Source organism: Desmodus rotundus, chromosome 3, assembly GCF_022682495.2.
Source record: "Desmodus rotundus isolate HL8 chromosome 3, HLdesRot8A.1, whole genome shotgun sequence".
Lineage (NCBI taxonomy): Eukaryota > Metazoa > Chordata > Mammalia > Chiroptera > Phyllostomidae > Desmodus > Desmodus rotundus.
The window spans coordinates 79113827-79141483 of NC_071389.1; the positions used below are offsets into that span (position 1 = coordinate 79113827).

The 27657-nt window shown below is 37.7% G+C and overlaps 2 protein-coding genes across 3 annotated transcripts in view; one reads left to right on the top strand and one right to left on the bottom strand.

The window, feature by feature from the left end:
• Window positions 1-22139, top strand: part of RANBP9 (RAN binding protein 9) — an 82206-nt gene extending 60067 nt beyond the window's left edge. For both annotated transcript variants that reach the window (XM_053920255.2, XM_024565566.4), the window contains 8 exons: window positions 1184-1296; window positions 2826-2934; window positions 4135-4325; window positions 5384-5528; window positions 8962-9083; window positions 10810-10961; window positions 17956-18067; window positions 21147-22139. In XM_053920255.2, the coding sequence (XP_053776230.1) occupies window positions 1184-1296; window positions 2826-2934; window positions 4135-4325; window positions 5384-5528; window positions 8962-9083; window positions 10810-10961; window positions 17956-18067; window positions 21147-21277 (1075 nt within the window). In that variant the 3' untranslated portion in view covers window positions 21278-22139. The remainder of the gene's footprint in view (window positions 1-1183; window positions 1297-2825; window positions 2935-4134; window positions 4326-5383; window positions 5529-8961; window positions 9084-10809; window positions 10962-17955; window positions 18068-21146) is intronic.
• Window positions 22140-22828: 689 nt separating this feature from the next.
• On the bottom strand, window positions 22829-26864 carry NOL7 (nucleolar protein 7). The gene is made up of 8 exons (XM_024565567.4): window positions 26499-26864; window positions 26353-26413; window positions 25657-25715; window positions 24342-24373; window positions 23933-24014; window positions 23467-23588; window positions 23312-23389; window positions 22829-23012 (listed from the first exon to the last, which is right to left on the bottom strand). Exons 1-8 carry the CDS (start codon window positions 26759-26761, stop codon window positions 22936-22938), a joined length of 774 nt encoding a protein of 257 aa, XP_024421335.2. The 5' UTR covers window positions 26762-26864; the 3' UTR covers window positions 22829-22935.
• Between the last annotated feature and the right edge of the window lie 793 nt (window positions 26865-27657).

Sequence of the window (27657 nt, forward strand, 5' to 3'; positions counted from 1 at the left end):
TGAATGTTTTTGTCCTGCAGTTGAAAGAATTGTGAACCCTGACTCAGAATCCCACAGTTGCCATGAATTAGAGCTGGGATAAGTTGCTCTTCTTGGGTCCATCCCTTTAATGCTTTAAAAATTGTTGCCACAGGGCATCCTGGCAAGATAGTAGGAGAGGAAATATTGTATCCTATAGCCAGAGTTCAGTGACGGCCCTGACCCCAGCCTCATTCTTCACAAAATTGACACTGACCTTCTGGAAAGTTTATTTTAAAAGGGGTTCTCCTTACTTCTTAAATTAATTTGGACAATTAGATGAAATAAAATGAAAAAATCTATTTCTCAGAGATTCTCCCCCCCCCCCCCCCCCCCCCCCCGCCTTCAGTTTCCTTTCCTGAACCACTGCTTCCTACAATTTTCCAGCAGATTCTTAGCAGTGCCAAATGGAGACAGGTTCAAGAGTTGAATCGTTGGATATATTGGCTATCTGGGTTAATATTACTTAGTCAACAGTTTTTCTAACATTTTGTGTTAGATTTTAAGTAGGTGTTTTGACCACTTAGTGGCTTTTTAAGAAATAAACTGTGCTTTGGAAGTGTGTCACTTACATATAAATCATATTTGAGTAATTAATTTCCTGAGCACAACCATACTAACTGACTTAGATCAAAAGGCCAACTTCTCATTGATTAGTATTATCACCCTCATAGACTTTTTCTGGAATATTCTCTCTCCAGGTTCACCTTGGTTATTTCTTGTGTTCACACCTTGTGATCCCATGTAATGTAACTGATAGATAAAGAACAGGGCTGAACCCTGTAATACGAGGAGTTAATCTGTTGTTCTAAATTTATTTTATGAAATGACCGTGCTTTATTGGGATGAGTCATGGTAAACGTGAAACAGAAATTGTGGTTAGTAGGATTGTAAGGATAGGAAACGATAGGAAAGGCCCTGGAGAGAGCAGGGATGTCTTTGACTAGGGACAGTAGTCTCAACGTAGCATTTTCAGTTATTTTTTTCAGAAATATTACATGAAAGAACAAAGTGATTTTTTGAACTTTGAACTTGAGGTTATTAAAGCCTTAATTGTTTCAGGGGAATAGGTTGGTTTTGTAACACCAAAGTAGACCTGGTTTATATAAATTGTAGTATGAAGCATATATTGTCTTGACTAAAAGTTGTGTTTCTTCTTTTTAAGAATGGTTTCATCTTATTTAGTCCATCATGGGTACTGTGCCACAGCAGAGGCCTTTGCCAGATCTACAGACCAGACCGTTCTAGAAGAGTTGGCTTCCATTAAGAATAGACAAAGTAAGGGCCCTGTGGTGCATGGCTAACACTTGTTTTCAGGTTATAGTTGGGCTATAGCATTTTTAGAAATTTTATTTTCAAATTAAAATTTTAAAAAATTTTAAAATTGATGCTGCTGCAATTTATTTTCATTGACATTTTTGAAGATTACCTTTAAAAACTTTATATAGGCCCTGGCCAGGTGGCTCTGTTGATTGGAGCTTTGTCCCATTCACCAAAAGGTTGTGGGTTCTACTGCTGGTTGGGGCACATGCCTGAGTTGCGGTTCCGGTTCCCAGTCAGGGCTCATACAGGGAGCTGCCGATCGACGTTTCTCTCCCACGTCGATGTTAAATAAGTATATCGAATAAATAAACAAATAAATAAATAAATAACTAGTATAGGACTTTGCTAGCATCCTGGACGAAGAACGATACAATTTTGGAGAATTTTTTTATAAGAATGCTTACCATTTTTTCTTCAAAAATATTGTATTGAGCTTTCAGGAAATAAACATTTGATAAAATGGTTTTTTAAAAATTATTATTAAAGTAGTCCCATAACTGGATGTTAGTGGAGGTAATATATGAAAGAAATTTGAATACCTTTGCATTTAAATAGCTATTTGAATTTAAGATAGTTTTGATCTTAAGTATTTACTGCTTAGAGTCTATAGTGCTTGTGGCCAGAGCAGTAGGGCCTGTTCTTACACGGGCGAGCCAGCACGACAGCTCGTTTCATAGCCATCTTACAGTCGGTGCAGTTGTTCATCAGGGAGAGTAGAACTTGGTGAGAATATAGGCATAAAAACAAAATACGATGGGCAAAATCATGATGGATGAAAACAAAATTTTTTTGTAGGTCAAAGTGCTACAATAACCCTGACCACATTGTGGTCTCTCTGTTGCATGCTTTGTCTCACTCTACAAGCTCAGGTGAACAGGAGGTGATCCCTTACTCTTCGTGTCCCCATGTAATCTAACACACGCGCGACACGGACATGCTCACTGAGTGTCCATTGAATTCAGACCTTACTCAGAGTTCAGCGTGCCTTCAGTACTGTGCTCTAAAGAGTATCACATTTGATAAGACATTTTGAATGTCATTTCTTCAGTGTTTCGTGTGGTCTTTTTATAACCACTCTATTGATATATGGTTGACATGTTAAAATCTGTACATATTTAGTGAATGTAATTCGATGAGTTTAGAGATTGGTATATATATCCATGAGACAAACCATAAGTACCATGTATGCCATAAACATGGCCATCTTTTTAACCTTAGTGTTTCTTACTTCAGTACTGCGTAATAGGTGTTTTTCCTATAGTGTTTGTATGACAGTTTGTGATTTTTAAAAATAGTTTATGAAAGTACTTGTTTTTTTAATTTATCTGAAAATTTTTCTTTGAAACTGATTTTAGAAAAAGAAATGAAAATTAATCACGGTAACTTATTTTAAAATATTTTACTAAGTCTTTTTTAGTTGAGAGTCTACTATATATATGTTTCTACTCTTAAAACATTAATTTTTGCTCCCTTTTTATAAATAGGAATTCAGAAATTGGTATTAGCGGGAAGAATGGGAGAAGCCATTGAAACAACACAACAGTTGTACCCAAGTTTACTTGAAAGAAATCCTAATCTTCTTTTCACATTAAAGTAGGTTTCTTTAACAAACATGTTATATTTATTATATGTGTGTGTTATTTCTAATCAAAATTATTTCCATGTTTTATTTTTGTTTTAACTTCTTTCAAATGCCGACAGAAAATTTTGTAATACAACACATTTAAGTAAGAGATTATAGGAAGCCCTTGTGTTGAGGAGTATAAGCAGATAGCATCGGTTGCTGTGTGTCTGCTCTTCTGTCATTCTGTCTCTGTTTCCAAATGTGGAAATCTTATTTAGTTATTTAGAAGATGGGAATGTATTTTTCCTTTTGTAAAGTACCATAGAGTAATTACCGTATAGTAAGCCTGTGGCATTTTTTAAAATTTTAAGTATACTTAACACAAAATTTGCCATTTTTACACACACAGTTCAGTAGTATTAAGTACATTCTCATTGCTTTGTAACTGTCGCCAACCATCCATCTCCAGGGCCTTTTTCATCTTCCCAGACTAAAACTTGGTCCTCATTTCCCACTAACCACCCATTTCTCCTCCCCCCAGCTCCTGACAGCCAGCATTCTACTTTCTGTCTCTGTGAATTTGAATTTGACTACTCTGGGTACCTTATATAAGTGGAATCATGAAATAGTTGTCCTTTCTAACTGGCTTATTTACCTTACAGCATAATATCCTCAAAGTTCATCTGTGTTGTAGCACAAAATTTCCTTTCTTTTGAAGGTTAAATGATATTCCATTGTATATATACTACATTTTGTTTATTCCCTCATCCACTGACATGCATTTGAGTTTCTTCCACTATGAGATATTGTGAATAATGCTGCTGTGAATAGGGATGTAGAAATATCTGTTGGAATCCCATCATGTTCTTATATACTATTTGTTTTTTTTACCAAGTGCAAATATTAGTTTGATTAAATTATTTTGGGGCTTAAAATAGGAGTCCATTTTGATTCTGTTTATTATAGCTACAGATAGATTTTCATTTTCTTAGTAAATCTGGATTAAAGGGAATATAGTATCTTTTGCATTATAGTCTAATTTTTCTGGAAATTTTATATTTTACACAATATAATATAGGAAACCATATTTAGTATTTTTAGAATACTATCTAAAGGCCAAAGTTATTGATATACACAAGCTCTTAAAATATCTTTTTTAAGAAATCTGTTGCTATTAGATAAATGGCTTTTTGAAGATTATCTAAGTAAATTTCTTTCCCTTTTTTTAGAGTGCGTCAGTTTATAGAAATGGTGAATGGTACAGATAGTGAAGTACGATGTTTGGGAGGCCGAAGTCCAAAATCTCAAGACAGTTATCCTGTTAGTCCTCGACCTTTTAGTAGTCCAAGTATGAGCCCCAGCCATGGAATGAATATCCACAATTTAGCATCTGGCAAAGGGAGTACTGCACATTTTTCTGGTGAGATTCAGTCTTACAATATTTTCTTTATATTTTTTCCTTTCTTATATTTTTGAACCCAAATAAAATGTTTAAAAATCTAGACTTTTTTGTGTAGCAATTTTGCCCATGTATATATTCAATCTTAGGATGTTCTAGAAGAAAAATTATAGGTGGATCAGATGTGTATGTTAGTATTTTCAGGAAGTAATTTGAGGAGCTCTTTCTGAGAGCAGGTTATTGTAGCACATCTTCATAAACAAAAGCCAACATACGAGTTCCCCCTAGAAATTAAGTCATAGATACTTGGTAATGAAAAGGTAATCAGTTGCATGTTTTAATAAAATATAAATTTAAAGGGGGTGATGTGGCTGTGGTATATGCTTTTTATCTCGTTCTTCCTCGACGAAGCTTCCTGCAGAGTTCACTCTGCCCCGCACATTTTCTCCTGTCCCTTTTTTGGCTCATCAGCCCTATTCTCCAAGGCTTTTGTGTCCTCTTAACTAGAGTTCTCTCCTTTCTTCGCTTTTATGATCACTTCTGCAAGTTTATTCCTAATCCTATTTAGTCTTCTTTCTTGCTTGTCTCTTTCATTCTGTTTTTCCCAAGGCGTTCTCTTTCCTCTACAGTTAACTTTCTAAAACAGAATCTAATGCTGTTTCCTTTCCTTTCATGGAGTGACACCTTTGCTTTTTCTCAGGCACCACAGACTTTCCTACATTAATACCTCTCTTTTTATATACCACTGTGTGCAGTGCAGCTGGTTCTCATGTTTGTATTCTTAGCCCTGACTCCTCTAGAATAACAGTCAGTCACTGCAGGGGTGGTGATAACACTGCCCTCAGAGGGTGGGGCGTGAGGATAAGGAAGATCCATAATGAAGCCTTCAGTAATTGTTAGAGGAGATCATAATTGTATATTTATATCCTTTCAAAGAAGTTAGTTATTTATTACTTAAATAGTCCATCGACTCTCCTGTATTTTACATACAAAAATCAGAATATGGGTACATTATTTACAACTTAGTAATAAATCAGCGTTTGTTTCTATTTTCATAACCTATCTTTTTCTTTTTCCAGGTTTTGAAAGTTGTAGTAATGGTATAATATCAAATAAAGCACATCAATCATATTGCCATAGTAAACACCAGTCATCTAATTTGAATGTACCAGAACTGAACAGTATAAACATGTCAAGATCACAGCAAGTTAATAACTTCACCAGGTAAGTGATTTCTCTAACTTTTGCATTACTATAAGCAACCTAATCACAGGTGTTATCATTTTTAATAATTTGAGAAAACTGGATTATATGGCCCATAGTGGATGTCTGGGAATTCCCAAGTCCCCAGAGAATAAAAGGGTAGGGACTAAGGTCCCCAAAGTTTTCAGTCTCTCAGGAAGCACGTAAGCTCACTCTTTCCTTTGTTCCTTCTTACTCCCCATTCCCTCTGCCCTCGTAGTGGGGTTGCAGGGACACGTCCGTGGCTCTGCAGTCTAGTCTTCCTGCCCACAGACCTACACAGTTGATCACATAAATGCCATTTGTTTTGTCTAAGTCAAGTCACAGTATTGTATTTAACCTGTAGTTTTATTGTGACTCATTTACAACTGTTTTTTTTCTGTGTGTGGTTTTCTTGGTGTAAGTGTATGTGGAATATTTCCTGACTTCAAGTAACTAATTTTACGAAGACTCTTATTTGAGAGCCCAGCGTTAAGTAGCTTTAGTACAGCACGTGGAGCTGAGTTGTTCAGTAAATGTTGAGCACGAGGGCAGTGCTGAGGACCTGTTGCATGGCAGTGATTCTGCTCGGCAGGAGGACTGTCTCTCCTGATTTCAGGGAGTTTGGGGACAAGAGATGATGATATACTATGACATACTCGGGTTTAATGTTCATCAGACCTTTTAAAGGCTCCTGAAATGTAGTCACGTGAATTGAATACTAGCGTGTGGAAGCAAGTTCTTAGGAATTCAGCCTGCCCAGATCATCTAGCACTTATCCAAAAATTTTTCTTTGAAACTATGATTTTAGATCTCATTTTGGTTTAGGACTCATAGTATAACATCTTTTTCATAAAATAATGGATAGATTTTATCGATTTGATACTGGTTTGGTCTTACAACATGAATTGATTGGTCACACTCCATTTTGGGAGAATGTTCATCAGTGCAGAATTTTTCATCAAAGGAGGGAGAACCTAACTTTTAGCATGGAATCTTAACGGAAATATGGCTCCAGAGAAAGGTGTATATTTAAAAATATGTATTTACAGATTTGGAGATTTATCAGAATCTCCAGATGTTCTATCACAAGTGTCAAAAATTTACTGACGGCATGGGGTTGTGTGGTGCAGGTTATGGTGGAAGTCCGCAGAAGTGGTGTGAGAACTGTGGAAAAGGCGACTGTCTTTTGTAGTCTTTGGCCGTAGAGATGACACATAAAAAATTTTAAAGTAGAATATTACAGTAAAAACTATGTTGAGAGTTTTAAAAGTTAAGCCTTCAGTACTTTATCATTGATAGAGGGTTCTGCCATTTTTTGAGGGTAGGATTGCAATCATTTTGTGAGTTTTTCTCTTAAATAGTAATAATAGGTCCCTTCAGCAACCTCCTAATGGCAGGTAGTTGCTGAAGGGACCTATTACTACCTGGGTTCAGGGTAGGAAACTTTACAGAAGGGGTTGATGGCCCATTGTTCTCCTTTGTGTTCAGTATCAGAGAGAAAAGTAAGCTTTTAAATTCCCTTAAACTCTTAAACAGTAAGTTATTTTATTGTTGGTCCTGGCTTTCTTTATAACAGTATTGTGAAGTAGGCAGAGATGCTATTAACTGTTAAAACCATTTTACAGATGTACAGCTGAAAACCAGAAAAGTAAATGTGGGTTTTTTTTTTAAGGTCAATGATTAGTTGCCAGTAAGTTGTAGAATTGAGATTACTTCCCAGAATTTCTGACGTCCAGACTTGGGGTGTCTCCATTATACTTCCCTCCATCTGACATTCTCTTCTCCCTGCCCTCCATCTTCTCTATCCTAACTTTTGTTCTAGTTAAAACTCAAGTTCAGATGTTACCTCTTCCAGGATTTTTGCCTTGATTTACATGCCCACCAAATGTTGTGTCATTCCTTGTGATTAGCTTTTATCATAGCAATAATCCTTGTAACATAATAACTTTTATTAGCTGTTACTGGGCTGTTGGCTCCTAGAGGGCAGAGGCTGTTTCATTCTGTCCATAGCACCTAACATGGAGCGTCACTCAGGGGTTCTTAATATGCATGGAATGAAGGAATCCCTCTCAAACATTGCATTGAAGTGTTTTTTTAAAAAATGGTTTAGTACACTGTTGGGATCACTAAAAGCTATGATCTTAATTTCTATTAAGCGTTATTTTTAGAGTTTGATTTTTCTTAACAATTCTCAAAGTTCATCAAATATAATAAACAGCGTTTCTGACTGACGAAGGAGTTCCAAGGCTGTTTGTTGTCCCTTCTTCCTGTATATTTCTCTGTCTCTCTGTCTCTCTCTCTCTCGTATTTACCATACAGGTTTTACCTATAGAAGTGTGCACACACCCATGCACTCACACATGGGCACTTGGACCCATGCACAAAAAAACTCACCCCGAGGAGCTGACCACCCCGGCGGCATATTGCATAGAGTGCTTTTTGTTCGTCCGCATTCAGTGGTTTTCTTTTTTCCAAGAATGAATATACTCGCCTTTTTAATGAGAAATGGTCATTTTCATGTAAATACTTCCTAAATTTTCATCAAGTGTTTCCTTCTGGGCTGTATAATCCTTACCTAGTTCTTCATAGGAGAATCTTAAAGATTAGATACTCATTTATTGTTGCTTAATGTGTGGATGGATGTGAAGGCCCTACGTTGACGACTTCAATATGTCCAGATGTAGTTATTGGCACAGTTATTCATTCAGTGAATGTAAAGTGAGTGAAAGTTGGAAGTACTGTACCTAAATATCCATATCAACATTTTCAAAATGGATATGTGGCAATACTTTGGAATTTTTAGTCAGGAAGAAAGCCTGTGGGAGTAAAATAGTGGTGGATGTTGAAAAGGTATGACAGGGTGAGACTGAGTAGTTTTTATGATTATTTACCTTTGAGGGAGGGTATATTTTTGAGAAGTGAGGACAGATGTCAAAATGTCAAGATTAGTAATGAAAAAGTAGTCTAGAAGTGAGTTGAATGTGAGGGCAGAAAAGAGGTGAAGAGGGCTGCAGGAGTAGTTTGGAGAGGGAGGTTCCCCCTTCCATGCGGGAAGTGAATGCCGGGGCAAGATGGGGGTTCTGGAGCAGCAGTTGATTAACAAAGGATGAAGTGCACGTCTGAGTTTGGGAAATAGTGGAAAGTATGTGCTGAAGTATGAATTCTCCCTATGGATACAAAGTCAGGAAAATACTACATTTTGGTACATGCGCTTCTTCCCTCCTCATCTCCAGGAGTAAAACTTTGTTAAAAGTCAGCCATATATTTGGCTTTGAATACATTCAAGATTTAACTAAATACTTTTTTTGCAGGTTATTATCGCTTTATAAAATCAGTTTATTAAGTAGGCTATGTAGTTGAGTAATAATTTCTTTTAAACTAAGGTGCAGTTATGCAATTTCTATAATTAGGGTTTTTTTTTTTTCGTTTTCAGTAATGATGTAGACATGGAAACAGATCACTACTCCAATGGAGTTGGAGAAACTTCATCCAATGGTTTCCTAAATGGTAGCTCTAAACATGACCACGAAATGGAAGATTGTGACACCGAAATGGGTCTGCAGTGATATTTCTTACATTTTTAATAAAAAATGATAACTACAAGATTATGTTTGTATTTGTACTGATTTACAGCTGATGAGCATAAATCAGATTTAAAGATGTGTGTGCCATTGGATTTGACAGTAAATACATATTATTTCTCTTAAACTCTCTTGTGAGAGGGGGTTGCTAGACAGAGTAGAGTTACTTTACAGTACTTTCTGAAGTTAAGTGCTAGAGAGTTATCTTTGCTGAACTGTTTTGGCTCAATTTTTGTGCTGTCATTAGTGCAGTAGAACCAACTTGTTGGTGTTAACTATCTCAGGGTATTTAAGGTTGGAGATATAAAAAAAGTTTTACGCTTATTTTAATATAGCCAGTAAAAGCCAAATGGGTAGAGATGATTTTATAAAGTCTAACCAAACAGAGTATCTTTCATTTAATGTGAATACATGTGACTGCATAGTTTAGTGCCTGGCACTTAGTAGGTGCTTAAGTATGACCCCCTTCCCGCCACCACCCCCAGATGCATTAAGCATTAAGCGTCATGCTTAATTTTACTTTGTTGACAACTTGTGTAGTAAATTATGCTGTGAAGTTAAAACCATCAGCAAACTTTCTCATCAATTGAAAAGTGAAAATTATTGAAGCTTATTTATAAATTCTTTTTTGTCACAATTCCATGGCCACCATTAGATTTCTTAGTATTTTCAGGTTGAAAGGTATTTTTTCAAATTGTTATGAGTAGATACAAGAAACTACTTTATAAACGTAAAGTTATTTTTTTTATTTGTTGTTGATGGCTGTGTATTCTAATGTATAATTCATTTTTTCAAGGAAGGAGTATGATTGAAAAGACAGCGTAGTTTTATTCTATCAGATATCAGCAATCTCAACATTCAAAGAGTAATTTGAACATAGTGATTAAGAACAGGAGGTCTAGAGCCAGATTACCTGGATTCAAATTCTGCAACTGCCACTTAGTAGCTGTGTAACCTCGGACAAGTTACTCAAGAGCTCTGTGCCTCAATTTCTTCATCTGTAAAATGGGTATTACAGTAACTGCCCCATGGGTCATTGTGAAGATTAAATGAGCCAATCTCTGAAAAGCTAATAGCTTGCAATGCCTATTAAATATTAACTATCATCATTTTAATTATATGTTATTAGTCATTTAAACGGTTACATTAGTAATCAGTGATTATTGTCAACCAAGATACATACTATAAAATTATTTTCTAAAAGTAGTGTTTTTCTAAAAGTGTAATTAATAAGCCTTTTTTATTAGTATGATATGGTGTCTTCTGTGTTTTTATTGGAATTATTTAGCCTCTCTTAGCTTCCAGGAGTCATTTAATTCTATCTCTATTTGTGGCAGTTAAAGTTAAAGAGAGGCAGTTACTAACTTTTTTTGTGGCTTAATGTAGTTTTAGATAATCATACTTAACTTTTTGTAAAATTTTCCCTGACGTATAGGTACTTCCTAACACTGACAGGTTGTTACCTGACTTTCAGCTGCGTGCTAGATATTGGATCCTAGACTCTTGAGACCTAGATAAAGCATACCTTTTAGCTGCAAAGTTACGTATTAAATTAAATATATCTGCATGTTTAGAGAAAAATATTAGGTAATAGTTATTAAATTAAACATACAAAATATTATAAGCAATTTATGTTCATTTCTCCATTGCTCTCCATTCAGTAAGGTAGTAAAACACTTGTTTGTTTCGGTTGGTTACAGAAGTTGATTCAAGTCAGTTAAGACGCCAGCTGTGTGGAGGGAGCCAGGCCGCCATAGAAAGAATGATTCACTTTGGAAGGGAGCTACAAGCGATGAGTGAACAGCTGAGGAGAGAATGTGGCAAGAACACAGCAAATAAAAAAATGTTGAAGGTAAATTTGTTTCTCCTTGAAAAATTATAAATGAGTCAAAGCTTTCGATGTGGTTGGGCAGCTCTGCTCTCCTGGAAAGAGCACTGGACTTCAAGGTAAAACCCGTGGACTCAACCCCAGTTGGGCCACCATGCTCTTAGTGTTCTCAGCTGTAAAATCTGCAGAGTTATTAGGAAAAATGTGAGTATGCTAATGGGTTGTTGTAAATTGAATGTATAATACGTGGTTTTTATTTTGATGATGATTGGTGAAGGATTTGGGTCATCTCTAAAGCCAGAATAGTTAATACATTTTCAGGTCTTTTCTGGATTGATGTTTATGATAGCTAGGAAGGTGGATACAGTTCATAGTTTAGTAAATTAGCCAGTGTCGAATCATTTAAAGTTGGAGTTTTCTCCTACCTTGTCAGCATTGTAATTAGTTGTGGAAATGTTATCACTCCTCAGAAGTTTTGTTTCATAATCAAAAAGTCCTACCAGCCCTGTAAGCCCATGAAACATTACCCTAGCCATTGCATTTTTTTAACACTGCATTAGGTTGGGCTCAAAGGTGATGTTATAAACACTTTCTCCTGGATGTTTTGTAAGAAATTCAAAGAACAAAGGAGAGATGCAGGCAGTGGCCTTGAGACTCATGCCTGGGTGTAATGTATGTAATAGGAAAGGGCAAGGCGCCTGCCGTTCCTTCCGAACACACACTGAATGTCAGTTGTGCCAGTGGCACTGAACATGGCATGAAATCAGCGGAATCAAACAGCTGCCTGCACCGTGGCTTCAGTATGGCATCTGTGTAGACAGAACATATCTGCTTGGCTAGGATGGGTTAAGGAGCCACCATATACATGTCCAGTTAAAGGCGTGCAGTCTTGTATTTTCAGTATCGGAGGTGAGAAGAGAGGTTTCTTCACCATATTTAGTACTTAATCTACTGGGTAGCACAACTGCTATTCCTAACAGTGACTGTCAGCTCTCAAAAAAAAGGTTAAATTATGATTTTATGCTAAATAAATGAAAATTGGTGGATTATGTAATTTAAACTTTTTTGTTAGAACATCAAATCAGTCATTCATACACTGCTAGCACAGTGGCTGTCCACACTTGCTCTATAAAATTAAGAGTTCTTTGAGGTCAGGCTATGTCTTTCTGTAACTCCTCTCCTTTTAGATATATGTTATATATTTAGCACCTAGGTATTCAATGAATGCTTATGAAATTGAGGTTGAATTCATTTGAAAAGTATAACTAATTTTTTTAGATTGGAAATTTTCATCATCATTTAACTTTGTAAGACCTTTTCTCATACATCAAGAGTGCCAAAAAGAAACTTATTTCTTGGCCTTTCTTATAAGTTATTTTAGTTTTCTAAAGTTACCATTTGGGAAACTGACTGAGTACTTTTTGCTAGATACCAAGGTAGGTTCTCAACCTTTTTGGTGTCTAGACACTTTAAGAAACTATTAGAGATTCCCCAAGAGTTTACTAATTTTATTACATTAGAAATTGAAACTAAAATCAATTTATTAAAAAAAAAAATAAGTCCATGAAATAAATAAAACATTTAACTATCTTTACAAAAGTGGAGGGGAGCCCTGGCTGGCGTAGCTCAGTGGATTGAGCGCAGGCTTGCGAATCAGAGAGTCACTTGTTCGATTCCCAGTCTAGGGCACATGCCTGGGTTGTGGGCCAGGTCCCCAGTGGGGGGACACGTGAGAAGCAACCACACATTGATGATTCTATCCCTCTCTTTCTCCTTCCCTTCTCTCTCTGAAAATAAATAAAATCTTTGAAAAATAATAAGGATGTGCATTAAAAAAAAAAGTGCAGGGGAATGAGAAGAGTGGCCTTGTGTTACATTTTCACAAATCTCTTCAATGCTAGATTTAATCAAGATAAGCCAGATTCTCATACCTGCCTCTGCATTCAGTCTTTTGCAGTATCACATATCAAGTAGCCTCTTGAAAAGCTGACTGTATTGTTGTCAGAGAATGACAATGAGAAAAGTGAATAATATCTTCGTATTATTATGAACATAATTATGACTTCACAAAGCCCCCTGCAAGGGTCTTGGACCCAGATGTCTCGACTATATACTTTGAGAACTGTGGGTTTGTTTTTGATTTTTTAAAGATTTTATTTATTTTTCGAGACAGGGGAAAGGAGGGAGAGAGGGAAAAACCAGTGTGTGGTTGCCTCTTGAGCGCCCCCTACTGAGGACCTGGCCTGCAACCCAGGCATGTTCCCTGTCTGGGAATCAAACCCATGGTCCTTTGGATTGTAGGCCAGCACTCAATCCACTGAGCCACACCAGTGAGGGCTACTTTGAGAACTATTGTTCGAGGGGATTTTTAGGAATATGAGGTGTTTTTAAGAATTCGTAGACATTTTGCCCTGGCTGGTGTGGCTCAGTGGATTGAATTATCAGCCTGCGAACTGAAAGGTTGAAGGTTTGATTCCCAGTCAGAGCATATGCCTGGGTTGTGGGCCAGGTTCCCAGTTGGGCCTGAGAGGCAACCAATCAATGTTTCCCTTGCACATGGATGTTTCTTTCCTCTTTCTTCCTCCCATTCCCTTTCTCAAAAAAATAAAATCTTTAAAAAAATTTTTTTAAGGAATTTATAAACATTTTTACAGCAGGTCATCTGACTTGTCTTGTTAAAACTTTATGCTAATTGAGCATGATGAAGGGATGTGTGATTTCTGCAGTGCCTTTGAAAATTTAAGATTTCATTCAAATCAGCTGTTTTTGATTCCAGTTTGCATGAGGCTCAGAAAATGGCATTTCGTGGCCTATTCTCAGATATTTCTTGATTATATATTGAATTATGAGAAAGTGTAATTCATCTTCATCTAAAGAATGTAGATGGCTTCTCTCAAGAATGCATCTCTGTTCTGACTTCTAAGCAAATATGAACTGCTTTAAGACACTTCCTTAATATTCTGAGCTGCCTCCCTCCTGTTCCCCAAACTCTTTTTGATCTAGATAGGCATGAGTAACTGATGTAACTTACAAGTACCTAAAGAACAAGGCTGAAGGATTGGAGGGCAACATGAACAGTAAAGGGTTTTTTTTTGCCGTAGTTAAGATTTAGAAATTAGCCCTGACTGGTGTGGCTCAGTGGATTGAGCGCTGGCCTGTGAATTAAAGGGTCGCTGGTTCAATTCCCAGTCAGGGCACATGCCTGGGTTGTAGGCCAGGTCCCCAGTACAGGGCACATGAGAGGCAACCACACATTGATGTTTCTCTCCTCTTTCTCCCTCCATTCCCCTTTGTCTAAAAATAAATAAAATCTTAAAGAATAGATTTAGAAATTACTCCTTTTCCTTTTATTCTTCATTTCAGATCACATGTGATTTTGTTGGGGTGTTTTTATCTTTAGTTTTTTCCTGGTTTTCCTGGTTTTGTATAAACTTCTGAATCGTATACATACATACAGAGACAGTGATTTGGCTAAAGTCAAGGGTGAGATTTACCCGAATGCTTTACCATGAGGTACATGTGTCTTTTGCTTCCTCGGTCGCACGTTACAGCCCATGCAAGTAGCCCACCTGTGGTAAAATGGTAAGGGAGTCCCTGCAGTAGCCCAGTTTCTCTTGACCTTTATTATAATTTTGTCAGGCTTCCTCTCCTCTTTCCCTGTTATCTTTGTGTTCCTTACCTGCCCAAGCCTGACGGAGGCTCCCCAGAGTACTACCTGACTTTGTTCAGCAGCTATTTATTGAGCTTCTGCATTGTGGCAAGGCTCTGCTGAAGGCATTGTGGAGAATCAGACATGCATGAGCAGCCCCAGCCAGAAGGGAGCTTTTAATCCCGTAGTTGAAGTAGAAGTAGAGACATTTAGACTCACCCTGTTTCTAAACTGTTACCAATTTTAGGCTAAATATAAGTATAGGTTGAGAGTCCTGCCTAAATGATGTCACATTTCTCTCAGAAGTTATTCCCACCAAGGTAATTTTTAAAAAATAGTAAGTAACCCATAATGCCGTTATATTTCAGATATTCTCAGTTTTGTTCTTTGAATCCTGTGTGCATGTATTTTTACCTAGTAATTTTAGTTATCCTATTTTGTATTGTTTTAATTTATTGTCATAAAATTTATTTCTAGTTTCTATACATTATTTGCAGCTATTTTTAAATGGTTACATGATTATTATGTTGCTATATAAGTTTACTTAAGCATTGCTCTGGCTAGATTTCTTTTTATTCAAATGCTTTAGTAAATACCATTATACATATATCTTCATGTTTCTTCCTTTGAATTATTCCGCTGGGATAAAGTCTTAATTATTGAGTCACAGGATATATTTCTTGTGGCTCTTGCTGCATATTGCTATCGTGTCGCTTTCCAGAAACCTGCCAACTTACGAAGCAGCGACAGTGCGCCAGTGCTGATGCGACTGGAATCGCGTTTCTTTGGTTACCTTCACCCATTAAGTTTTACAGCAGGATTTAAAACACTGATTTTGCTTTGCTGATTTTATTCCCTTTGTAAAGAAAGACAGGGTTCTAGCTACTTACTACTGGGAACCGGATGCTGTAAGCCTTGTTTTTTTTTTAAGGTTTGTTAGTTTCCCTGCTACAGCCTCACTCTGCTTCCAAACTGTTTCATAGTGTTGCTGTGTGATCCCTGTATAATCGAGTCTAATCCGTGCCACTCGTATAAAATTCCACTGCATTATTGGCAAAAAAGAAGTTCAGGCTTATTAGTGTGGTTTTCGAAGGCGTTTTAGGATCTAACCCGTTACCCATGGTGCTAAGCATGCCTTTTTCTCCTTTCACTCAGCCTCAGTGTCCGCGCAGCCTGAGCCTGCTTCTGTGACGGCATCATGTGACACATACACTGTGCATTAATAAGCACTACACGATGTTACTTATTTACATGTCTGTCTTCCCCACAGAACTTTGTGAATCCTTGAAACAGATTTTGGTGATCGATGTGTCTTCAGTTGCCTGGCTGCTGTGTCCAATAAATACTTGTTCAATTGTACTGAAAATAGTAGAGCGCAGTTTTAGACTTTTTTCCTCTTGATATTTAAGTTGAAAATTAAAAGGAACTGCATCTAACTAAAAGAAGTACAGTACTAGCAGTGTGATCTTAACCTGTTACTGCCCCAGTTTGCATCTCTGAATGATGGGCATAATAGTATCCACTTCGTAAAGTTATTGTGAGGATTAAATGAGATGATCACACGAATGCTTGAAACATTGCCTCACACAGTGCTAGTGCACAGTAAACTACTGCCGTCGTCATTATGTGTTTTTGCTTTAAATATCAGATCATGTAAACAGAATGATTAATTTGAGATTTGGGACACTTCATCTTTTTGGTAGCATGTCCCGATATAATGACCCAAGAGGATTTTGTGCTTAAAGTTTTTATGTACCCATTATTCCATGGACAGTTCTTTAGGATATCTTTCAAAGTTTATCTGTGCTGTGGGGATGGTACCTCATTAGATGGTCGTGGGGTAAATTAAATCTTGAGCAAAGCTCAATCTTTAGAAATAATGGGATTGGTTAGAGTTAGCTTTGTAGGATATTAATAATCTTGCCATCAACAAGTGTGGATGGGGACATTCAGGAAATACAATCTAGTAGCTTTGTGGGGTGCATAAAATAGCTTAAAAATTGTAAGAAGCAGGTCTTGTGATCAGCAGGTGTAGAAGCTTCTTCCCTGTACCCAACACGTAGGAGTAGCCGCAGAAGACTCAAAATGGTGTAATATTTTTTAAATCTTCAAAGAAATTTCATTATAATAACGGGGGCAAAAAGTCTGCTGTGAAATACAGTAGACGACAGTGGAGGAGCACATGCATTTAGACGCATGCACGCCCTGTCTGGTGGCCTCGGACGGACTGCATAGCTTTGCTTCATGGGCATGTCTGACCTCCACAATGTGGAAGCCAGTTTGGATGACAAAGCACAAGAATACAGTTGACCAGGAACCCTGCTCCCCGCGGGCCCCCCCCCCCGGCCGTCAGAACACTTAAGATCATTAGAGGAATGCTTGAGCTGTACCTAGGAGATTTTAGGAATCAGTCTTCCACACTTCCATGATTAGCACTTGGACAGTTGTTACTGAATTCACTGACTTACAATTTCCTCAGCACCTTCTCGTGTATGCCTTCTGAATTGGGAAGATGTTCTGTATCTAACTATATCTGTACCTATAATATTATTCCAGATTAGAATATTAACTGTTGGCAGAATAAGACATCATTTATTGAAAGATTGCTAATCTTTTGATAAATTGCTAATTTCATTTAGCTCAGTTAGTCCTCACATGACTGAAATACAACCTCTGATCGCCCCCATTACACAAATGATGAAACTTGACTCTTGGAGAGGTTGTTACTTGCTAAAGGCCACACTAATGATGCACACTGATGGTGACGGCAGCGTCTGAAACCATTGTGTATGTGCCTCCCCAGAAAGAAGACAGAGTTGTTGGAAAAAGACTACTGTGTATGTGTCAGCTGCTTTAGGACGGGGGGCTTTGAAGATGGTTGGAACTACTGAGTTCCTGAGTGGGGGCCAGTTTAAATTTTTTGATTACTGCGTTTGAGAAGATGTGAGAAGTTGACATCCAATTCCCACATGTACTTGAAAAAAATATATATAGGCACACCCTATCATTTTAACGTCAAATTCGTATCAGTGATAATAAATTGTACTGTGTCTAAATGTTTTAGTCTTCCTCTTTACCATAACCAGTATTAGCCCATTTCACAGGAATTCATTTTTTCAATTTTTAATATTTTTTCCTGTTCCATATGTATGGTGGGGATGGGGGAAAGATAATGAGACTGTGTGTTCACAGAAAGAATGAAAACAAATTAGACTTTGCTTCAAAATCCAGTTGTTTAAAATATCCATAGGTAAATGGGTTTAAATGCCAGTTTAGTGCCTTTTACCTGTCTCTCCATTTGTAACCAACCATGGATGATCACAGCAGCTCAACTGTTTGAATTAAAAATCAAATTGCTGTTTTCAACAGGATGCATTCAGTTTGCTGGCGTATTCAGATCCTTGGAACAGCCCTGTTGGAAATCAGCTTGACCCAATTCAGAGAGAACCTGTGTGCTCAGCTCTTAACAGTGCAATATTAGGTAAGTGAAGCCAAACAGCTCAGCTCCAACTAGATTTTCGGAATATTTGGGGTGGTATTTGTGCTGGCATTTATATTTTGGTAAAATATTTTATATTTTTCCTTAGGGAAAGTTTTTCTACATTTTAAAATTAAAGTTACCTTAAAACATAGAAACCATTGTTTCAATCCCAGATTAAATGTATTCAAATAGAATAAAACCAGTACATTGGGGTGCGCCTGGGGAAGTTTGGAAATGAGATGATTGTGTGTGCACGTATGTAAATATTTCTGGCCCGAGCCCCCCATTTTCCCGCTCCCACTGTGCAGGCACAAGGAGTTGCCAGGTGATTTGGGAATGCCCCGTCAGCAGTAACCCTTGGAGTCAAATGTATTTGCACTGATATTCAGCTCCTTGCCCTTACCAAATAAGAAGGGTATGTGAGGAAGAGAACAGCAATTTAAATAGGTTTAGCCAGGCATGAGCTTGAAGTGAGAAGTTAGAATTTGCTGTTCCCCTGGTTGGTTGCTGTTCCTATGAGCAACTCACTACAGAGTATGATTATAGTATTTATGTATTGAACAAATACACTATATCTGTAACTATGTATTTTGTGCACTTATATTGAAACTCTATAGGGTTGATTACTTAAAACTGTTTTAATTTCTGGGCAATTCTTTGCAAAGATAGTTAGCTAAGAATGATTTCTCACCTAACTTTTTAGAATCGAATTCCCCAGGTAAAATGGGACTCCAGTTTAAAAGTCTGTTCTGTGTGATTCAGCCCTTTTAGGTTTGGGGGCTTTCAGCAACATGTTTCAAACTATTAATATCTTAGGTAAATTAGAACAGTTCCAGAGTAGAGGGTGTTTAGCCACAGAGACTTGGGATGAGGGCCTGGGGCCCTCATATGGCCAGAATGTAAAGCAAGCAATTAAAAGTATTCATATTTGAGCCTTAATCTGTTTCTTTGCCCTTATACAATTAATTTTTAATTCATCATGTGTTAAGGTCTCATACTGCAGTTTTGAAATAGGAGTCGTGTCTTTGTGTTGTAGTTTTCTTAAAATTAGAATTTATATATAATAAATGTGAATTTTGTGGTGTTAAATTGTGTTGTAATTTCTTTGGTCGTGAAATTCATTTAGCTCTATTGGTAAAAAGTAAGAGAAGCAAGTAGCAATGCTGGGATTGTAGGGCAAATTATGCTTTACAATACTTCTATTTTTAAATTACTACATTGTAAGTAATGAAGTACTAATTGCTTTGTATTTATGTAACACTAGGCTTGGAAAAAATTTGTAAAGTGACCAATTTTCTTAATGACAGCTTTTTGTATCTGGGGTTCTTCAAGGAGATTAAATTTTTAAATATTAAATTGCTTGGGGCCATTGTCCAAGGTAATATGTATTCTTACATATTATACTACATATTATGTAGGTTCACCCATAAATAGCGCTTAAATTTATTAAGTGTATATAATTCTCACAAAATTAGTAAGATTATTAAATTGTGGGGTTGTCTGCATATTTATAAATACTAAATTTTATAACATATTAAGTAGTGCTTAAAGTTATATTAATTGTATGTAATTCTTGCGAGTTTCACATCCAAACATTTTTTTTAAATGCTTATGACCACCTGCTTCCCTTGGCCAATATAAAATTGTAATAAAGTACATCTAGATGCTTACATTTGAGCAAGGTTACTTCCCTGTAAATCTTCAGGAGACATTTTTGAAAGGATGTTTCCTTTTCAGTGTTAATTACCTGTTATGTTTGATTTTTGTATAAAAATTAAATTGTTCTTGATTCAAATTAAGGCAGAATTATTTTAAACTACGAAGTCAATCCTGCTTCGAGTCGGCAAAAAAGCTGTTTATCACTATCAAAATTTAGCCAAATAATATCTTGCCACTGAATAGCCTGTACTTTATTAATCTTAACCCAGACCACTTTTCAAACCACGTTCTCACCAATCTGCCTTTTTTGCATATTTTTATTTACATTTTTTGTATTTTTCCCATCACCATTTATCTCCCTTATACCCCCCCCCACAATCACCAACCACTCTGTTGTCCATTGAGTCCTTTTTGCTCCATCTCTCCATTCCCATAACCTCCTCCCCCCCCCATTCTTACATTCTTGCTCCTTCTTCTTGTACTTGAACTCCTGTACTTGCTTCCTTATTATTTTTGCTTCATTCCTTTTAGAAGTTTTCTTTCTCTGAGATTCCAATCCCAGAACCAAGGGTAGAACTAAATCATATGGCTCCTACCATGTATCAGTTTTTGCCCTTTATTGTCAGCTATGTCTATAAAGAACTGATTAGTAATTTCATTAATTGGGAATCTACATAAACTTAAAATTTAGACATCTACACACAAGGAAAAATTACCAACTTAACAGGAGTTTGGCCACTTCCACCATTAGTTCATTTTTTCCATTTCTGGCAAAGAACAAATTTTATTGATCACATTTGTACTACAGCTCTCTGACGGACTGCTGGTGTGTAGTACCCTGAATACTTCATTGGCAACTTTTTAAGTGTCTGACCTATTGATTGTAAGTTACCCCTCCAAAATTAAGAGTAATTTTGCTCTATTGTCTCATAGTGACCATCAGCCCTTACTCCCTACCAACCCAAATAACATTCACCAATATGCTTTGGAAACAGTTAGGCAGCCTCAGTTTGGTTGTATCTCTAGAAGAAGAATCTGGTCTTTTTCTATTGTCGACTGACCTTGGTCAAAGATAATAATAATATTAAATATTTCTTATGCTCCCAATTAAATATCAGCCAAGAAATTGTATCGTTCCCATCATAGGCAATATGGAAATAAAAGGTTTAGAATATCTAACACTTTAAAAGTTTAATTCTGCAAGAATTTTTCTTATAGTTGAACACCTAGTAGTACCCATATTACCTTGTCAGAGTAGTACCTGCAAGGCATTAATCATTTGCTTAGAAACTACCTTTGCTAGTTAGTTAAGGGCAATATATACATTGATAATTGTGTAAGTAATGTAATATTTTTCTGAAAAGATTTTTTTTAAATGCCTTACTAATTGTTATTTCCATTTTCAACCATTTTTCTTCAGAAACCCACAATCTGCCAAAGCAGCCTCCACTTGCTCTAGCAATGGGACAGGCCACACAATGTCTAGGACTGATGGCTCGATCAGGAATTGGATCCTGTGCATTTGCCACAGTGGAAGACTACCTACATTAGCTATGCATTTAAGGAGCTCACACTTATATTGTGGCATATAGTCAACATGGAAGTAGACCAGCTCTGCTGATTTGAAATTTAGATTTTTTTAATTATGTACTGGGGACAGGTTTTTGTCGCTTTACATTGCTTCCTAGTTTACAGCATGATGCAAATGATTTTCTAACTTAGTGTTAGGAGAAATTATTTTCCATCTTTAACCTCTTAGTTGTCTAAGAGTTAATAAATATTACCGAATCTCAGATGTTCGAATTTATCATCACAAATCCTTTAAAACAATTACCTAAAAGAAACCAAAAAAAATCCTGCCTTCTTTGCTGGGGGGAGAGGGGGGAAGGAAATGGAACAAGTTGTGTTGTGTTAGCATGTGGGTGATGTAAACTTCAAATTGGGAGATGTTCCAACCCCCACTCCCATAAAAGCATTCAATCAGTGTAACTTGCAAAATGCATAAACATCCGACAGTTTGAATTTATAGTGTTGATGGAAGAAATCATTTTTAATGTGTACTGTAAAACTTGAAATACTCAGGAGCTGAGTGAATACGTTTGTTGCTACTTACAATCCCAACCTGTTAGTCCCAGTAGTTTTGTTTTAACATGGTCTTTTCAACTTTGTTTCCTGTTTAACTACCAACGACTTCTGTTGTAGACTCACAAGTTTAACTTGTATTATAACAGTATTATATGTCAACGGTGTGGTTATGACCTTTATTTATATAAAAACCAAATATTTAGTCAATTTACCGTGTCTTAATTTAATCTTTGTACACCTTCCATTTTTAAGTGCTTAAATGAGTACTATATTGCAATAAAAATGTAGTGATATAATTAACCAGCCATTAAAAATTTACTTCTACAGATATTAGAGTGTCAACTGAGTTTATATATTAGGTACTTACATACTTATGATTAATATAAAACTAGAGCAATTAAAATCAATGATTTTTACTATAAATCTAAGTTCTACAGCTAAAACTGCATTCGGTTCACTAGCCTCCTTGTATTAGGGTCAAGCCTGATATTGTGGGTCAGACAGAAAGAAAAAGGAAAATTAATCCCCTTAGTTTCATAACCTAATATGGAATGTTAGTTGCCAGTAAAGCAAACCCCCAAACTGGTTAAAAGTAAAATGTAAACAAGCTGTTCAAGTGGATGACCATATCCTTTGGTTATTTTTTACACTATTTTTGTACATTGAGGCTTGAACCTTCTTTAAGAAAAGTAGGTATTTATATACACTTAGATATTTTGTGAAGCAAACTCTCATCAGTATCACCAAAACATCTGAGAGAGGAAGGCATCTGAGAGCTCTCCTCCCTGCCGTTCCCAACACACAAGCGCAGTGTGGGGTGGGGGGAAGGGGCAGAAGAGGTGCCATTATTGGTTGCTTGTGTTCAAGTAAATGGATAAATACTTACAAAAAAGAAATGAAAGCAATTCCTTTTAAACTGCTATTTCTTCCAGGACCCTCCAGGATTAAAGGCACAACTGTATTCCAAAAGGATGAAATGTGATGGGGTACTTCCCCAAATAGATTTGACTTTTGTAATGAGCCTTTAAAATGATTTATTAGATTTTTAAGGCAAATTAATCTTGTACACTAAGTAACTGCAAGCTCCATACATACAAAGTTTTCATTCTTCATTTAGTTTTGATTTACTTCTTAGAAGTTTTCATCTTTCTGACCATCCACCGTCTTTTAAACCTCTTGGCATTTTGTTTTTTCTGGGTTCCTATAATAGAAAGTTTGTGCAGAAAGTTTGTAAGAATAAAAATTCCCAAGAAAAAATTTAAACTTTTAAGATTTTCTATATGAATATAAATACTAAAATTAGGTCTATTAAATTAGATTTTGTTAGCTGTACATACATAATACACTGACCTAATTTTCAGAAGCAACTTTAAACTATTAATATTGAAGCTATTGTAAGAAGAAAAGGTAATTCACAATTGAGTATTTACTATCTCCTTTAAAAGAGCATTATTCAATATATAAAACGATCAGAGCCAAAAGAATAAAGCTGGACCTCACCCCAACCATTACTCAAAAACTGGGCTGCAGCTTTCTTCACTGGTAACCTCTTATTGTCAAGAGACAGGAACTTATTTACTGGAAAAGAGAATTATTTATCAGTTCTTTGATTATTTGCAGTAAAAAGTGAGAAAAACAGTCAGTAAGGAAATTACCAGTAGTTCTGTTGGTTCCTGGACCATATAAAGAATTTTGTATGAAGGCTTTGGCTGCTTGTTGCCTTGAATCCCTCAGATCTTGGTCTTTTAGCCTTAGAGCCAAGTAGCTTCTATTCTGGCTGGGGATCAATACAAAATGTCAAAATGAACGATGTTGATAAGGTGTTTTATTTTAAATAAAATATTTGTTAGTTGCCTCAAAAAGTGGAAAAAATGCTTATTTTGTATATGTACCAATAGGATAATGAATAAAACTAAATTATAGTGCTATTTTATAAGAAATAGGCTAATATTCACATTTTAGTAGAGCAGATAGTTTTTATATAAATATCACAACTGGTTTTCCCACAGAAGATCCAATCTGAAACTGCTACTAATTAAAATATTTTTCCACAGAAGTCAATACTTCAATTCTCAAAGGTTAATAACTTTATATCCTACATGAAAAAAAGGCTCTTCTTACCCAATAGACTGTACTTTTTGTACTTTAGCTTTCTTAGAATCACTTCCTTTTTCACATTCTTCATCTTTCTTCTGCAAATTAACTAAAAAATTAAGTTTTATGTCTAGTTAGCACTTATGTAAAAATAAATCAAGAACACCTCCTGGAGTTCATGTTAAATGCCCACTCCCGCCAATCTGGATGCAATTTTTATTTGTAAGAAATAAGGGAAGAGGGACCATGGACAGAGCCAAGGGGGGGGGGTGGAAAAATAGAGACAACTGTATAAAAAAAAAAGAGAAATAAGGGAAGAGGCCTAAGCTAAACTTGGCCAGTGCTATTCCCATGCTCTTTCTAAGGGCCAGTAACATTTGACTGCAAAGCACTCGACACTTTCATGAAAAGTTACTTAAATTAGAATAGTTCCTACCTTTTTTTAACTTTCCTGGTGATTTCTTTATGCTAAGGGAGAACAACAACACAGTGATTGGAAAGGCAGATAGCAAAGATCACCTGTTACACAAGTGAATTTGGTCTTAGAAATGTAAGTCCTCCCACCCCCACCCTGCCCCAATTTGTTACCACTACCCTCAGTTTTGACTCAGGTTCTTTAATCAGTTTGGAAAGCAAGTCACTCCCCACATTCCCAGCCACCAACTCCTATCACCAACAGCAATTAACAAACTAATAAATAATGAATGGGAGTATCTTCTCAGAATTTAAAATCTGAAAGCGTATCAGCAGGCTTCCAAAAGAAGCAGATTGCTGTGGTTAATGGAATTAAAGTGAAAGACTTATGAATGTTAAAAAACACCTAGGCTAAAATATGAAATGAACGGTGGTAGGTCTGCCTCATTTATTTTGAAGAAATCATAAAGGGTTATTAACAGTTTTAAGCACAAGAGACAAGGACTAGAGTGGCGGCAGGTGGTCTGAGAGAGAAATGCAAACTGACAACACTAAGACAAGACGCCTGTACCATGCACAACAGAAAAACTACAAAGGAGGAAGTTCACAGGGTGGGTGGGAAGACAGAATGAAAAGGTGACATTTGCGTCTGGCTTTAAAGGATAAAAGGAATCTGCCACCAAATACATTTGTGTTTATGTTTAGTGTATTTGGGATCTGAATAACTCTTTGGAAAAGTTCTACAGAAAACCTGAGGACCAGGTCAAAGATACAGATCTAAGGCAGAGACAACAGACAGAAAAGTCAAATATTTAGAACTCTTTAGTAAGGTTTGACTGACTCCATGGGGACAGATGAGGAAGGGGATGATTACAACATCTGGCTTTAAACATTAAGTTGGTGGCAAAGCTGCTAAGTGAGATGGGGAACGAGGAGGAAGGACAAGTTGGTGGCCGGTATGGCAAGTATGGGGCAAGCTGAGTTTTAGGAAGAGCCTGCAGATAAGAGTCTGCTTCTCCACTAAATGATGGCTTTCAAGACACGTGTTATTCACCGTCTGCCCTGCCCCAGGACAAATGAAACCTAACAGCTGATGAATTAGTGCTCTGGGATCAGCAACTCAGAAGCTAGAGTTAGCAACAGGAATGAACAAAAAAGAACAGTGAAAGACTGAAAAGGAAGTGAATTACTTCCACCTTTCCCACCAAATTCATATATCTACAGTGCAGCTTTTTAATTTAGGCGTTGTTACTCAATTATACCGACTCAAATAAATGTTCCAATATGTATTTCAAAGATGGGGGTAAGCAAATAATATAACAAGATCCATTACTTACTCTGTTTGTGAAGCTGTAGTTAACTTCTCTAGAATAGTGTCTGGAAGGAGTTTCCTTTTCTTAAAGACATTTAAAAATAGTAAGTGAGCTACATGACAATATACTCTGGGTTGCTTCTGAAGTTACAGACTTTATGAACAGCCTCATGTAGGCTGACCACTCACTGCCTCCACTACCTCTAAACTGGGGAAATTGCGATCATAAAACAGAGCTCAGAACCTATTCCACATTCTTTGGAAGACCTAGTGAAGATGGGAAAGGGTGCCCGACCCTCCAGTCACTGCCAAACACTGAAAGTCATGTCCCTCTGGAGTCGGTTCTCTGTGGCCAATCTGCCAAACATCCGATAGCAGAGCAACCACACTGATATTTGTACGGCCCTTAGTCTGCAAAGCACCTCATTTAATTCTAACGGCAACCCAGTTACAGGTAAATAAACTACCCCCGGAAAGGCGAAATGACAGGTGTCACAGCGAGGAGGTGGCATTTAATCGCGTGATTTCAATTGACAGCTCTTCCCACTCCCATTTTCAATCTGCGGACAGCTAAGAGTAACAGCATCTTGTTTTCACTGATGTCAGAGGAAATATTAGCGACGTTTTCCCCACCCCTATATCCTACCACCTCTGCAACAAACACGGGAATTTTACCCCAAGCTGGATTGTTTTAAAAAGGAGACGCCTCCTACACTCTAACCTTTTGTTCGATAAACAGCTCCTCGCGTCGTTTCCTCTTCTCCTTCAGGAGTGTTTTATCCCTGGGAGAAAGGGTGACACGTCAGAGCGGGAGAGACAAGTGGGACCGGAATGGACGGTCCTCCGGCCCGGCCGTAGGTTTCCAACCTGCGCACCGTCTCCCGAACTCGCCGCTCCTCTTCCCTCGCTTCCGCCTGGGCGCTGGCGAAAGTCAATTCCTCCGGAGCCTCGTCGTCATACTCGTCGTCCCCGTCTTCGTCTTCCTCCAGTGGCTCGGCAGCCGCGCCACTGCTGGGTTGCCCGAGCAACAGGCCGTGCTCCGCCTCCTGCTCCGAGGCTAGCTGGCCCTCGTCCACCATCGCGGACGCCGAGGCCGGGGTGCGGGATGCGCGTGGCCGGAGTTGTACCATGGCTTTGGTCGCTCCGGACCGTCTGACCTCTGACCCGGAAGCCGAGCGTGACGTAAGAGCAAGCGACACCGGTTGAAGGGTTCCGGGCAGGTTCGAAGGCCTCCCTCCCTCCACTTAGAGACAGGAAGCGGAAGACCGTCCCCGAGCGGAGGAAGGCGTGGCCTATGTTGGGTCGGGGTTGGAGGTTCCTCCCACCGGCACTGAGGCTGCGCGCAGCAGGCGTGTGATTCTCCGCTGACTGCTCTAGAGAGCTAGATCGTGTGGGCTTGGCGCTTGTTTCCAGGCAGAAAGAAAACATCCTGCTGCCTTCTTGGCCGGAATGCTGAGAGCAGGGTTGGCTGGGTCCCCGCACTCCTCGAGGCGGGCTGGCGCGCGTCACGCCATCAGGTTCCCAGAAACTGATGACCGCGAGCCCCAGTCGTCCTGTTGCCGCCTTTTTGCACCAGGATTCTCTTGGTCGATCCAGTTAATCACTATTTGTAGAGTGGATTCCCTTTACTCCGCACTCCCTAAAGAAGTGAAGTTTCAAAGTGAAGAAATGCACTATAGCGTCGGGACAAATTTACAGGCTTAAATCAATTCTCTGCACCAAATGTGTGCTTGGCAACTTCTGTCGATGTTTCACCAGCCCCTCTACCACTGTCCATGCCTCTGTTTTGTGTTCATCACTGACACCTTCCCGAAGAGTTTATTGTCTGACCCCCCACACACACACACTTTAAATGTAAGCTCTGTGAGAGAGAGTAGGGACCCCGTCTGATCCCCTGGTGTAACCCCAGGACCTGGAACAATGGCTAACCCATCACAAATGCTGAATCCGGTGAAAGAATGACTTCACCATACTTAGTGAATGAAACCCTAGTATTATTTTCCCCACCAAGTATATTTCATTTTTT

Bases quoted from the DNA above. Each gene is read 5' to 3' on its own strand.
- NOL7 (XM_024565567.4), bottom strand. From the start codon at position 26,761: ATGGTACAACTCCGGCCACGCGCATCCCGCACCCCGGCCTCGGCGTCC. The intron at 24,015-24,341 runs GTAGGAACTATT...TTAATTTTTTAG, and splicing joins ACCAGGAAAGTTAAAAAAAG to TTAATTTGCAGAAGAAAGAT. The intron at 23,390-23,466 runs GTAATTTCCTTA...TCTCTTTTCCAG, and splicing joins AGGAACCAACAGAACTACTG to TAAATAAGTTCCTGTCTCTT.